Source organism: Pantherophis guttatus, chromosome 5 (assembly GCF_059756535.1).
Source record: "Pantherophis guttatus breed Tessera chromosome 5, ASM5975653v1, whole genome shotgun sequence".
Lineage (NCBI taxonomy): Eukaryota > Metazoa > Chordata > Lepidosauria > Squamata > Colubridae > Pantherophis > Pantherophis guttatus.
The window spans coordinates 64,434,232-64,447,349 of NC_142067.1; the positions used below are offsets into that span (position 1 = coordinate 64,434,232).

Genomic DNA, 13,118 nt, shown 5'->3' on the forward strand with positions numbered 1-13,118 from the left:
TCCATTTGACATATCAAGCATTTTCCTTTTTAGAAACAATAGAACTCCATTTTCCTATAAATGCTAATTATTCTTTTAAGTGATCATTTTCCTTATATATAACACACACAGGCATTCCCCAAGATGGGAATTGTCCTTTTTGTGTCTAAATATTTACGGCCTCTTTCTTAGTATTGCAAACAAGTAAATCTGGGGATGAGCCGGACAACACACAAACGAGCTTCGGAGACGTGGAGCCTTTCAGCCAGCAGAGGGAGTTGCAGAAAGAGGCACTCTCGTGCTCCGGGCTCAGAGGAGGAGGAAGTAGAATTGCTGAGCTAATGCAAGGGCGAGGCTGGGAGTTGGGAGGCTTCTGCTGCTACCATCGCTGCAGCTATGGAGGAATTTCATCCCCGTAACGATGAGGTAATGCAGTTCTTTCCCGCGCTGGTCAGCAGGAACCAAGGAAATCCCTCTTCTCCCGGGGTCGATCTTGCTCGATTGTGGACTGAAAGGCCCTCGAGGAGCACAAGGCCGGCTCTCTCAGTCCCATCAGGCGTCGTCTCCGGGCGGGCTCGCGTCACCTTCTTTGGGGAGAGGTGATAAATCTCCTGGCATAACAAGACCGATCGAGCTTTTCAGGCCTGGTCGTTCTAATATAAGGCCAATCAAAGGCGATGCAGCCAAGTCGGAGCAGTGATACTTCATACTTAAGCAGCCATGAAGTATCAAGAGGACACACCCTGCATATGTATGTGTATGCATGTGATGATTTTTCTTTCGGGGATGGAGAGGATGCATCAGCATTTTAATTTTCCAGCTGTTTTTTTACAATTGGTTTTTTATTTTACTAGCCATTAAAAATAACGCTACAAAAATCAATAGAATTAATACTTTAAGGATTACTTCAAAGAATTTCGCTCCTTTCATCACTTGACTTTGGTCATGCTGGTAGAGAGGCATTGTGCCACTGGCGGTCACAGGCAGTGAAGTAATATCTAAGTTGACCTCTTTACTTGCTTCTACAACATGTCACGCTGCCTTGAGCTGACCTCATCACAAAATGGAAACTTGTACAGTAACCCATATTCATGGACTTCTCAAAGTTTCTTCTTTTATGGTGTGCTAGATTATGCTAAATCTTTTAAAAAGACCAGAAGGCTTAAATCTATAGTTACAATATTCCTTTACAAATAGTAATTTTTTATACATATATTTATTATTTAAAAGACTTTAAGGCCACCCATATAAACTCTTAAGTATCCAACAATAAATTGACAGATAACAAACGACAAAAAAAAATATTTTTTTATTTTGGATAAATTGCTCAGATTCACAGTTAGGGTTCAGGCTGAGTGGCATTAGTCTACATTACTCTTGTAGGTGACCAATGGAATCTGGAGAGAAGCATGGTTCTCCTGATCTTTAGGAGATAAGGGACTATTGGCTCTATTGTTATTCTACTACTTTAATTGATATTTATTTTTATTAAATTTATTTGCCACCCATCTTGCTTCGAAGTTTCTCTGCGCTGCATACAGCATAAAATGTAGTTCTCAACTTAAAACCATTTATTTAGCGAACTTTTGAAATGACAACAGTCAATGGTGAAGTTACAATGAAAAAAGTGATTTATGACCATTTTTCACACTTACGACCATTGCAACGTCCTGGGGTCATAACCAGGCAACGCCCTTTTGTAACTTCTGACAAAGTCAATAGGGAAGCCAGATTCACTTAACAACTGTATTACTGACTTAACTGCAATGATCTATTTAACAACTGTTGCTAGAAAGGTCGTAATATATGTGGCAAAACTCACTTAACAGTTGTCTCGCTTAGCAACAGAAATGTTGCTCATAAGTTGAGGACTACCTGTAAATTGGGACAGAATATTCAAACTCCTGACTACTCCACTACATAGTGCTAGAAGAATGACTGTTTTGTCCCATGTTATTTAGCACGTGTATGGAATTTCTACAAAAGATAATCTGTTCAGAGTGAGATACCATCCATATACAGATGTTACCAGTTATACCCTGGGCTTAATCACAGGACTAGGTACCACAAAGGCCAGAGCTTCAAAGAACAGTCCTACATCCATGTATTTCCAACACCATTGAAACTTTGAACAGTCATTGAACAAATGGATGTAACATGAGGATTGCTTGTACTTTGTTTTAAATGTTGATATATACCACACTGTTTTGTATTTTAAACTGCTCTTGAAGATTACTTAGAAACTTTCAGTTATGCAAAATATAGTCACTTATATGCTGGTGGATGAGAACCAGTGCGGCAATGATGCATCAACAATATAAGCAATGCATTAATTGTCAGTTTGTTTCTACGTATAATTCAAGGACAAATCCTACAAGGCTGAGAAATATAATACTTATGGATCCAACCCTTCCAGAGAGAAATTAGCTCTCCTGTTGGATCTATCCATGAAATGTTTTCGACTCTACATTCCCAATATATGGGTGGATTCAGAAAGAGGTTGCCACAGAGAAGAGAGGGTCAACCTGTTCTCTGAAGCACCTGACGGCAGGAGAAGAAGCAACAGATGGAAACTAATTAAGGAGAGAAACAATGTAGAACTAAGAAGAAATTTCTGGACAGAACAATCAGTGGAATGGAAGTTGCCTCCAGAAGTTGTGGGTATTCCAACAGTGGAGGTTTTTCAAGAAGAGATTGGAGATTGGAGATTTGTCTGAAATGGTATAGGATTTCCTGCTTCAGCAGGGGGTTGGACTAGAAAACCTCCAAGGTCCCTTCCAATTATGTTATTGTCAGATCTGTGTATATGCCATTCTTCGTGGAAGAGGGAGGGGGATTCGGAGTTGTCACATTTAGTTCTTTTTCCTATGTGTCCTGCCTGGTCCTCTTTGTATAAACTTTAACCTGATTAATAACCATGCCTGACACCAGGAATGCCTGGAGAATTCTCACACCTTGGGAAATGAAAGGGGTGAGGGAATGAGTGGATTGCAAGATGACCCTGAGAAGCTCTTCTTATCTGTTTCTCAGAGAGGCTGGTACAATTCATCTTCACACCAGCAGATTGGTTGGAATCCACATCAGACGGTGGGGAGGGGGTTCTTAATTTCCTTTATCCTGAACTGCATGCCCTGAGGGACCCCAGAGCCTGCTTTGAGTTTTGACTTGCTTTCATCCCTTTCAATAAAAGGCTCCTTTTGAAATACAAAGTTCTCAAGAGTTCTTACTTTCTTGGAAGGGGGGGAGAAGTTAGTCCTTACAGTTATATTATTTGTTATTCTGATGGGGGGAATTACTTCTTTGAATTCTCAGGTGCCCACTAAACCATTTTTTCCAGTTAAAGAGTTAAGAAAAATTCTTACTTGTTCTGCTTATTGGTATATGTGTGTGTGGCACCATTCAGAAATGCTGTCATGTCTATTTCTCTGCCTCATAAATACACATATTTGGATTTAGGTGTTAATGCTAAACTGTAATTTGCCTAATGGTTTATTGAGAAGTGTACAATTGTCTTACTTCATACAATGCACTAAGCCCTAAACTTTTTTTTACAAACCAAATTGCTTATATTTTAGCATTTCATATGACCCAGGTCAGTGGGAAACACAGCTAGCTTGATTCTGCTGTTCATTTTATTTAAAATGACTGGATTTTATTTATTTAAAAACACTGGATTTTAACATTTCTTTTAAATAAATTTCTTAGATTTGGAACACTTCCTACTATGACTTTCTCATCAGTGCCTTGCATTTTTTTAAACATAACTTTTCCTGTGATTTCCGGAACAGTTGCTACAGATGCAGCATTGGTGAATTCTTATGGCTCATATTAGTGAATTAGCTTTGATGTTTAAGGAGTTTTACTGTATATGCATGCTACACTCTGCTTTCTGGAGCATCTTTTTCCCTCTAGATCAGGGGTGTCAAACTCTATTTCATTGTGGGCCACATCAGCATTGTGGTTGTCCTGGGGGGGGAGTAATGGCTGACTGGGCATGACCCAGGGGCATGGCCAGTTGATGTTGCTCATGAGGGGCCAGGCAGTGTTGGGGAAGAAATCCAGGGGTGTCCGGTGGGTGGGGTGGTGGGTGGGAGGCTCGTCCCACATGATGAGGTGAGGTGACACGGGATGTGATAAGGGTGCTGCTGCCGCAAGGTGATACAAGAGGTGGGTCAGCTGGTGCTGGAAACCATTGGCCATTGTGTGATCACCATCTTGTGCGTGGGGTCTGATGTTTTCCAGCAGCACCCACAGCCTGCCAGCCCCTCAGCTGGCGCACTCTGCAGCTCTGGAGCCTGCTCCACCAGGCTGGTCCTCCCAGCAGCATGCGCAGCAGCGGCATCAGCAGCAGGCAGAGGCACACGATGCAGGCCCCTGGACGTGCTTACTCTGTTCCACTGTGTTTTTGCTTGCGGCAGGTCACCGCTGGTCATCTCGACCCACTCATGAGTCTTGCCCTTGCCCTGGCATGGAGCATGTTCCCCTCGCGCACCTGATGCACCTTGGCCACCTGCCACTGCAGACCCACCACTACCGCTACTTGGCAGACCTGCCCAGCCCAAAGGAGGTGAAGCAGCCAGCTAGAAAGCCCGAGTAGAGCATGTCCAGGCCCAGCAGAGGAACGTCAGCCACCGTGAGTGGGGAAAGTTGGATTCCCATCGGTGCCATGGCCTCCCAGGCCCAGCAGAGACGGGGGAGGCACAACTTTCTGATGAGAATCCAACTTGCCCTGCTAATGGTGGCCGACTTTTGCCTGCTGGGCCTGGGCGTGCTCTACCACCTCTACTTGGTCTTTCTAGCTGGCTGCTTCGCCTCTTTCAGGCTGGGCAGGCCTGGTGCTCCGGGCGGCGATGGAATCAACCTAATGGACCTGCGTGAGCTGCTGGCAGCATCGGTGGCAACGGTCCACAGTGGTGCCGAGGTGCATCAGGTGTGCGAGGGGAATGTGCTCCATGCTCGGGTCAAGGGCAAGACCTGCAAGGGGCCGAGGAGATGACCAACGGCAACCTGCTCTCCAAACGCAAGCAAAAACAGACAGGACAGAATAGGCAGGCCGATGCTGTCTGGCAGCAGTTGCCCCACCCCAAGCCTCACCTTGTCTTGTCCCGCAATGGCAACTGTAGCCGGAGGCAGAGGTGCAGGGGGGAGGCATGCAGTCCGGCCTGCTGGATGCACCAGGCAGTCGCCTGCCAATTCCAGCTACGTGGGATGGAGCAGGCACGTAAGGTGGTCCGCATCATGTACCTCCCCCCCTGCATCCTGGAGGGCCAGCCCAGTGGTTGCAGTGGGTTGCGGAGCTTCCTCCCACACGCACGCACACAAATACGTGTGGAGGTCTGGGAGAAGTGAGTGGAGAGCCACATAGAAATAACCATGGGGGAGGGATCAAAATGGGAAACCTCTGGCAGGTAAAAAACAAACAAACTGGAGCAGCAGCTTCCCTTTTTGTCCATCCTCCCCTCTGTTACCTCCACGCCTGATTCTGAGACAGCAGTTCTGCTTCTGCCCCTGCCCCCTGCAATGCCAGAAGCTGCATGCCACTGCTGCTCGCCTGCCGCATCCCTCCCACAGCCCCTGTGATCGCCTATTGCCCATTGCACCTGGCAGGCAGAAGCCCATGGTCCTAAATGTCCCATTCCGTCTCCTTGCCATCTCCTTCCTACCTCCATGCTCAGGAAGGGCAGGGGGAAAGATTGGCAGCTTGGCTTTCCCATGCGGGGGCAGGACGGTCCCAGTGAAAGGCCAGCAAGGAGGGCTCTAATCTGCAACCTGATGGTGGCCATTTGGGTCGCACCACAGCCAGCAATTAGATCTGCGCCACCGCCTCGGCCCCACTCCCTGTACATGTGCATAGGAGGCAGCGAGCACACGAGGACTGGTGTCCTGGATGAAAGAGAAGCACTCAGAACATGGTCCCCAGGGACACCAGGCCCCGTGCACTCACCACCTCCTGTGCGCACACCCAGAGGTGGGGCTAAGGTGGGGCTGCGATCTAATGCTGGCCGCAATCCGGCCTCGATTGCTACTATCAGGTTGCAGATCAGTGCCCAGTCAGCGTGGCCCAGGCCAAGGTGCCACAGGTCAGTCCTTCACTGTTTTCAGGATGGCCCCGCAGGGCAGATTTAACCACCTTGTGGGCCAGATGTGGCCCACGGGCCTTGAGTTTGACACTCTGCTCTAGATCTAAAGCACTGTGCATGTATTATTCTCTAGGATTATATACAGATTTTAGTTTCTGATCTTTCAAGATAGAAGCAGTGAATTAAAAAAACAGCTAAACAGTACATTTGAGACTTTGTGGGTTTTAGTACTATGATACATATTTGTTAAGATATAACAACTTGGTTATAGTAGCAATATGCATTAACTTCATAAATTAATTACATTACCAGAACGAAGGAAAGAAGATTGTGACTATTAACTTTGCATTTGAAGGAATTGTATTTTTTTTTTAATGGCCTGTATATTTTTGTATTCTGGAAAGTTACTTGATATGCTTTACTGTTTATTTAGTTTAAATTTTTATAAGTTGCAGTACACTCAAATTGGATGAATTTGGATAAAATTCATATTTTCAAATTTGGATAGAATTTGGATATAATATCTTTATATATTTTAATATATTTACAGGTGATCTTTAACACTGAAGAAGCCTACAATATTATTAAAGATGTGAGTTATATGTGTTTTGGTAATAAAATGCATTTTTGATGGGTTTTTTTTATGTGCATTAAAAATAGAAATGACAGATACCATATTTTTCGGACTATAAGATGCTCTGGACTATAAGACGCACCTAGCTTTTGAGGAGGAAAATAAGAAAAAAAAATCTGCTTCTGCCTCCCAGCAATTTGCCTCCTTACAGCAAACAGCCTGGTCAGCTTCAGCACAGCCTGATTTATCATGAGCAGCTGATTGGCGGTTCGATCTGCCTCCTGGAATACTGCCTATCAGCTGTTCCAGGCTTCGGGGATCGCCGCCATCCATTGCCGCCATTGCCACGCATCGCCGCTGCCACCTATTGCTACCTCCACGTGCCCCATTTTTGGCCTCCGTGTGCCCTGTTTTCGGCCCGTTCCAGGGGGCAGCAGTGGTGGGTTGCCCCCGGTTAGGACCGGTTTGCAAGAACTGGTAGTAAAACCGGCAGGAGGCCCCACCCACCACCCCTGATGTCGTCATCAGCGATCTGCGCAGAAGCAAGGCGCACGAGCAAAGCGAGTGTGCACACCCGATTCCATTGCGAACTGGTGGTAAAGGTAAATAGAACCCACCCCTGGGCGGCACGGATAGGTGGCGACAGCAATGGGCAGTGGCAATCCCCACAGCCTGGAATAGCTGATAGGCGGTATTCTTCGAGACAGATCCAACCGCCAATCAGCTGCTCGTGCTAAATCAGGCTGTGCTGAAGCTGACCAGGCTTTGCTGTTAGCTGCAAGGAGGCAAATTGCTGGGAAGCAGAGGCCGAAGGGTGGGGGCCGGCGGGTGGGTGGGGTTTCGGCAACATTCACTGTATAAGACTACAGATATTTCCACCCACTTTTGAGAAGGGGGAAGTGCGTGTTATACACCAAAAAATATGATATCTCTGAAAGACTTGAGCTATAATACTATATGCATTTAATTTGGTGTATTATTGAATTTTGGAAATAAGTATCAATAGCTATGATGATAGCCAAACTTTGTATTCATATTTGATTAATAGATTTTTAAGGTTTTTAACATTAAGATCAAGACAATGAACTGAATTTTAAATGTCTTATGAGTGGAAATGTACATCAGAGGATACACACTAGCAGAAAGTTACAGGTAATACCCTGGATTGCCCCCTAGTGTTTCCAAACAAGGCCCGAAACTATGAATCTTGCAGCACCACGGCAGTTGTTCGCCCTTACAAACACCCGCAGAGGCTCTGCAACATTTGTCCAGCACATCGCCAGCTGAAATGGAGCTTCTGAGGGGCGGATCCACCCCTCAGAAGCCCCATTCATTCGGCCATCCAGCGGCCTTCCCAGGCCCGTTACAGGCCGAAATGGAGCTTCCGGTTTCCAGAGGCTCCATTTCAGTCTGCAACAGGCTGGGAGAGGCCCATGGAGGCTGGGATCTGGCCCCCAGAGGCTCCATTTCAGCCTGCAACAGGCCAAGGGAAGCCTGTGGGGGCCCGAATGAGGTGCACGAGGCTGGAGAAGAGACTGCTTTCTAGATCTTCACAAGGTAAGTGACCCGGTGCAGCAGGTTGGGGGGGAACCAATTTTGGCCATCATGAGGTATTTCAGTGGGGCAGGAAGGGCTTGGGTGATCGTAGAAAGGTGGCCTGTTCCATCAGTAGTCCCCCCCCCCGCCTTCTCTACCCCTGAAATACCTCATGTGCACTTAATGAGCCTTGCATTTGATTAGTGAATGCGTGGGCGAAAGGAGAGAGTGAGCTCGTTCAAGGTACGAGATTCACTCCCATATATCCTTCGGTTACAAATGGAATGGGCAGGCTCCATTAAATTTGTAACTTGACTACCTGTATTTCCGTCAGTTCTGTTTCCTACAGCTTGCTATACTCTCAGACTAAGGTATAATTGGATGTGAGTGATAACCTAGCTAACATAGGAGTGCTTGAATGTGAGGATAAAGGTGAATAAGTGTCAACTGGTGTTCACTCATTTCATTTGCAAAATTATATGGTAGATTGGGGATCCTTCTTTGGAAGGAGACCTTTGGATCACAAGAAGGCTGTTTAGGATCTGAGCCAATTATGATTAGCATTGCAAAGCAACAAGTGTTCTGTTGAATTCTTTGCTGTAGTAACAAACTTGCTTAATTTTGTAAAGATGGTAAACTGTATTTCTGGTATTGCGATGAAGCCTTTTTTGTGTTTAACTAGAAAACTTAATCTGTATCATAATATGTTTACAACTGCGCCAGAGAAGTCCAGCACTGTGAAAACAAATAAGATGCTGCTTTTATTTGTTGCATTAATATGTAAATTCAACACAATGAGATATTTTAGACATGTTGAGATAACACTCAGATTATTGACTGATTGCTTTTCTAATTAATATCTCATAATTTCTAGTCTAGACATTAGAAAAAGTGCCATGGATTTTGAGTTATTTTCCATTCATTATATGAAAACTTTACATTTATATTTCTATAAAAATCTTTTACTTGTTCTTTTATTATTTTCTTCTTCAGTGCATAGAAAGTGTTCTAGGCAAAGCAGATTATAACCCTGACAGTGTGAATAAATGGATTGCCGCTATAATAGAACGGTCTCTAGCAAATCTGGTAAAACTGGGAAAAACATATAAGTATATTGGTAAGATTTATGGTGAATATACAATACTATTTCTTTGTGTGAAAACTTAATATCGTATACCAATAGCTTCTTCTAAAGCAGTTTTCTTCATGCTGATTCTTTCCAGATATCCTGAGACTTCAACTCCATAATCAAGAAGACGTATTTAAAGTGATAGATGTGGGATTAGGATTTAATTCTCATTTCCCATGAGGCAGGCACAAATATAGAAGGAGCAGGAGAAAGACAAGGAGCCTTGCTAATCTTTTTTGGCCAATATTACCAAATTAAGGGATTACAGGATTGTAAAAAGGGAGGGTTATTTTTTTATTATGTTATAGAGTAGAATATTTTTAAGCAGAAACATGCCCAGATATCTCCAGTGAGTATATTTAAATCAGTAATAGAGCTATAGAAAATCAGATTCTTGTGTAGCTGTCTCAAATCTGGTATTATCTGGTATTATCTAGTTTTGTTGGACTAAAATATTCATAGCCCATGGTCTCATATTTTTAGATATGCTTAGAGGCTACGCCTTTTAAGTGCAATAGTGATTATTTTGCAGAAAATTAAATGTATGAAGAATTATTTACTAAAGGCAAAATTAGCTAGTTTTACCCAAAAAAATCTGTACATATAATCTCTAGAATTATTAGTGGAAAGATTTTTTAAGGAGAAGAAAAAACGAATCTCGTTAATTTAATCTTTCTGGGAAAAAAACTTAAGAAAACTTCGTAGCATAATTGGTATAATTAATGTTAGAAAAAAGTGGAAGATTTTCATATATATACTTTGCCACTATAATGATAGAGGTTTTTCTTATAGTTGGCCTTTATCCCCAACCCCAATAAAATCTTCTATAGGAAAGTCTGCAAGTTTGAATAATTTATCAGTTTCTTGCTTTATTAATGAATGCTGAATTTTTCCTCCATCCATTAGTGACCTGTGCTGTGATGCAGAAGTGTGGGGCTGGTCTGCATACTGCAAGCTCATGTTTTTGGGATACTACAACTGATGGTAAATATCAAGCTGCAGCAAATAAAAGCATTGGTTAAATTATGCACTGTAGTATCACTTCAATTTTTAATGAAAGTATAAAATGAAAAGTGCACAAAACTGCAGACCATAGGCATCCTATACCAGTTGAAATACAATTTGACAACTCCCATAGTATATGTAAATTATTAGCGATTGAAATTAGGGTTGTTTGGCTAAAACTGAAACAATGGAAGTGGTGCCTGTGATCTGCAGTTTTGTGCAATTTTCATTGTTACAAAGATTGTGTTCACAATTATATTCGGCTAGAGTTTTAGCAGGATTTATTGAATGAATTAGAGTTGCCTGGCTTTACACAATGATTTGAGTCCAAACTAATAAATTGTACAGTAGCTTGTAGTGTGACTTCCCCAAAAATAAGACTGGGTCTTATTTTTGGGGGATGTCTTATTTTGTGGGCGGCTGCCCAATCCCACCATCTGCTTGCGTGCAGCCGCAACGGCTTCTCAGGGCAGACAAACTTTTAGCCTGGATGGAAACTGGAAACTTCATCTGCTTGCAAATGGGGCACTTTGAAATGGAGCAATTGGCTCAGTTTCAAAGTGCCCCATTTGCAAGCAGAGTGTTGTGGTCCACCAGCAGCCTGTAGAGCTGGCAGCGGAGTGGGACAGTGAGGAGACGGGAGAAACATGGGCTTCGCCTTCCTCTGGGTGAAAAGTGTTTGGGCGCCTATGCGGCACTTGGGAACTGAGCAATTTGCTCTGTTCCGAGGCGACCCATAGGTGCCCAAACACTTTTCGCCCAGATGGAGAAAAGACAGAGACTGGAAGCTTTGCCTGCTTGCAAATTGGGTGCTTTGAAACGGAGTGATTAGCAAGCAGATGAAGTTTCGTCTAGGCAAAAAGTGCATGGTGGAGCCTGGCAGAGGCATGGGGACGAGGCAGGCAATCCCAACGGGCTGCCCACTCTTTCCCACTGTCTCTTAGCTTGCCTGTGGTTGGGCTGGGGCAGGTGCCTGCATAGGGCATCAGGATCACCTGCTTTCCCCCCCACCTCTGCCTGCTGCCAGTGCCGCTGCATGAGCCTTCCATGAGCCAGGCAGCTGAGCAGCATGTCCGGATTGCCTGTCTCCTCCTGCCTTTGTCTGCTGCCAGTGCCGCCGCACAATCCTCCCACAAGCAAAGAAGCTGCGCAGCACATCCAGATCGCCTGTCTCCCCCCCACCTCTGCACTCAGACTTATCCGCTGCGCCAAGGGGCCGACGGGCTGCGGCTGCTGCTGGACACCGTCAGCCCCTATGCACTCGTTGCCTCTTATGCTGGCCACGCCCATCCCCCGGGCTTATATTTGGGTTATGGCCTCTATTAGGCCCACTCCTAAAAATCAGGCTAGAGCTTATTTTTGGGGTGGGTCTTATTTTTGGGGAAACACGGAAGCTAAAGCTTGATTGACAAAATGCGGTAAACTTTGGCTTCTTTTGGTTTTTCTGAATCTCCACTTTCTTTCAGCCTGTCCTAAAGTTCACTGGGTTAGTGTAGGTATGCATTCTTGCTTTCAACCCAACTTACCCTAGCAGGGTTGTTAGGTAAAATAGGAAAGGCATTAATTAGATTGCTTTGAACTGTAAGAGAGGTAGAATCTCAATATCTATGTCTTCTATATATATAAAAAAGGATGTATGTATGTATATATATATATGATCCAGCATAACTCTGGAACAATTTCAACCAAACTTGGTACACAGATGACTTACTCTCTGGAAACAAATACTGTGGGGGTAATACACCCCTAACACCTCTCAGGTGTGTGTGTGTTTCAGCATAACTCTGGAACACCTCAAGCAATAACAAAACTTGCTACACAGATGACTTACTCTCTGGGAAAAAAATACTTTGGGGGTAAGACACCCCTAACACCCCTTGGGGTGTGTATGAGTCTGTCTGTGTTTGTGTTCCAGCATAACTCTGGAATGCCTGGGCTGCTGAAATGAAAAGGAATGAATTATATCTATAGTGTCAAATCACAGTACTTTTGACAGTGATAGTGTGCATTTTGTATTCAAGTTCTGTTAAGATATACCCTGTTGTGCCTTAAAATGGCTTCTGATGTACATCTCAATGGAGTTGCCATGGTAATGGCTTCACAGTACTCCACAAGGGGGCTCCCTCTGGTAAGGGGGATTGGTTCTTAAACAAACAACAAACAAACAAAAAATAAACCCCCTAGGCCCATGATGGTGAATCTATGGCACGCGTGCCACAGGTGGCACACGGAGCCATATCTGTGGGCACGTGAACGGTGCCCTAGCTCAGCTCCAGCGCGCATGTGCGCGCTGGCCACCTAATTTTCAGGCCTTCTAGGCTCACCGGAAGTCGGGAAACGGGCTGTTTCTGGCCTCCGGAGGGCCTCTGGCGGGTGGAGAAGGCAGTTTTTGCCCTCCCCAGGCTCCAGAAAAGCCTCTGGAGCCTGGGGAGGGCGAAAAAACAGGCCTACCATGCCCACTGTGCCATCACGTACCAAAAGCATTGGAGCATGGGGAGGTCACGTTTGGGGGGCAGGGCGCATTGAATTATAGGTGTAGGTATGTGCGCACATGCCCCCCCCCCGCGCTCTCCCCGCTTTTGGCACGCAACGGCAAAAAGGTTAGCCATCACTGCCCTAGGCCTCAGCTTCAAGTAAAGAGGGCAAGTTGTCGGGGGAGGTGCTTGCTAATGCAGATAATCACCTCAAAGGCTGTTCCCTGTAGAATTTTTCCCAGGCTGTTGGCCAGGGCAATTAGGTCTCTAATTCTCACCACAGTGAGTGATGGCTATTCCTGTCTAATACAGGATTGGGATAAATAAATACCCAGGCAACG

The 13,118-nt window shown here is 44.8% G+C and overlaps 1 protein-coding gene across 3 annotated transcripts in view; it reads left to right on the forward strand.

The window, feature by feature from the left end:
• The first annotated feature begins 264 nt into the window (after window positions 1-264).
• DYNLT3 (dynein light chain Tctex-type 3) overlaps window positions 265-13,118 on the forward strand; it is a 51,987-nt gene continuing 39,133 nt past the window's right edge. The window contains exons 1-4 of one of the 3 annotated variants that reach the window (XM_034423801.3): window positions 265-405; window positions 6,610-6,651; window positions 9,163-9,286; window positions 10,205-10,282. In XM_034423801.3, coding sequence (XP_034279692.1) covers window positions 376-405; window positions 6,610-6,651; window positions 9,163-9,286; window positions 10,205-10,282 — 274 coding nt within the window. In that variant the 5' untranslated portion in view covers window positions 265-375. The remainder of the gene's footprint in view (window positions 406-6,609; window positions 6,652-9,162; window positions 9,287-10,204; window positions 10,283-13,118) is intronic. The other 2 variants (XR_015728223.1, XM_087871294.1) reach the window with 2 other exon arrangements.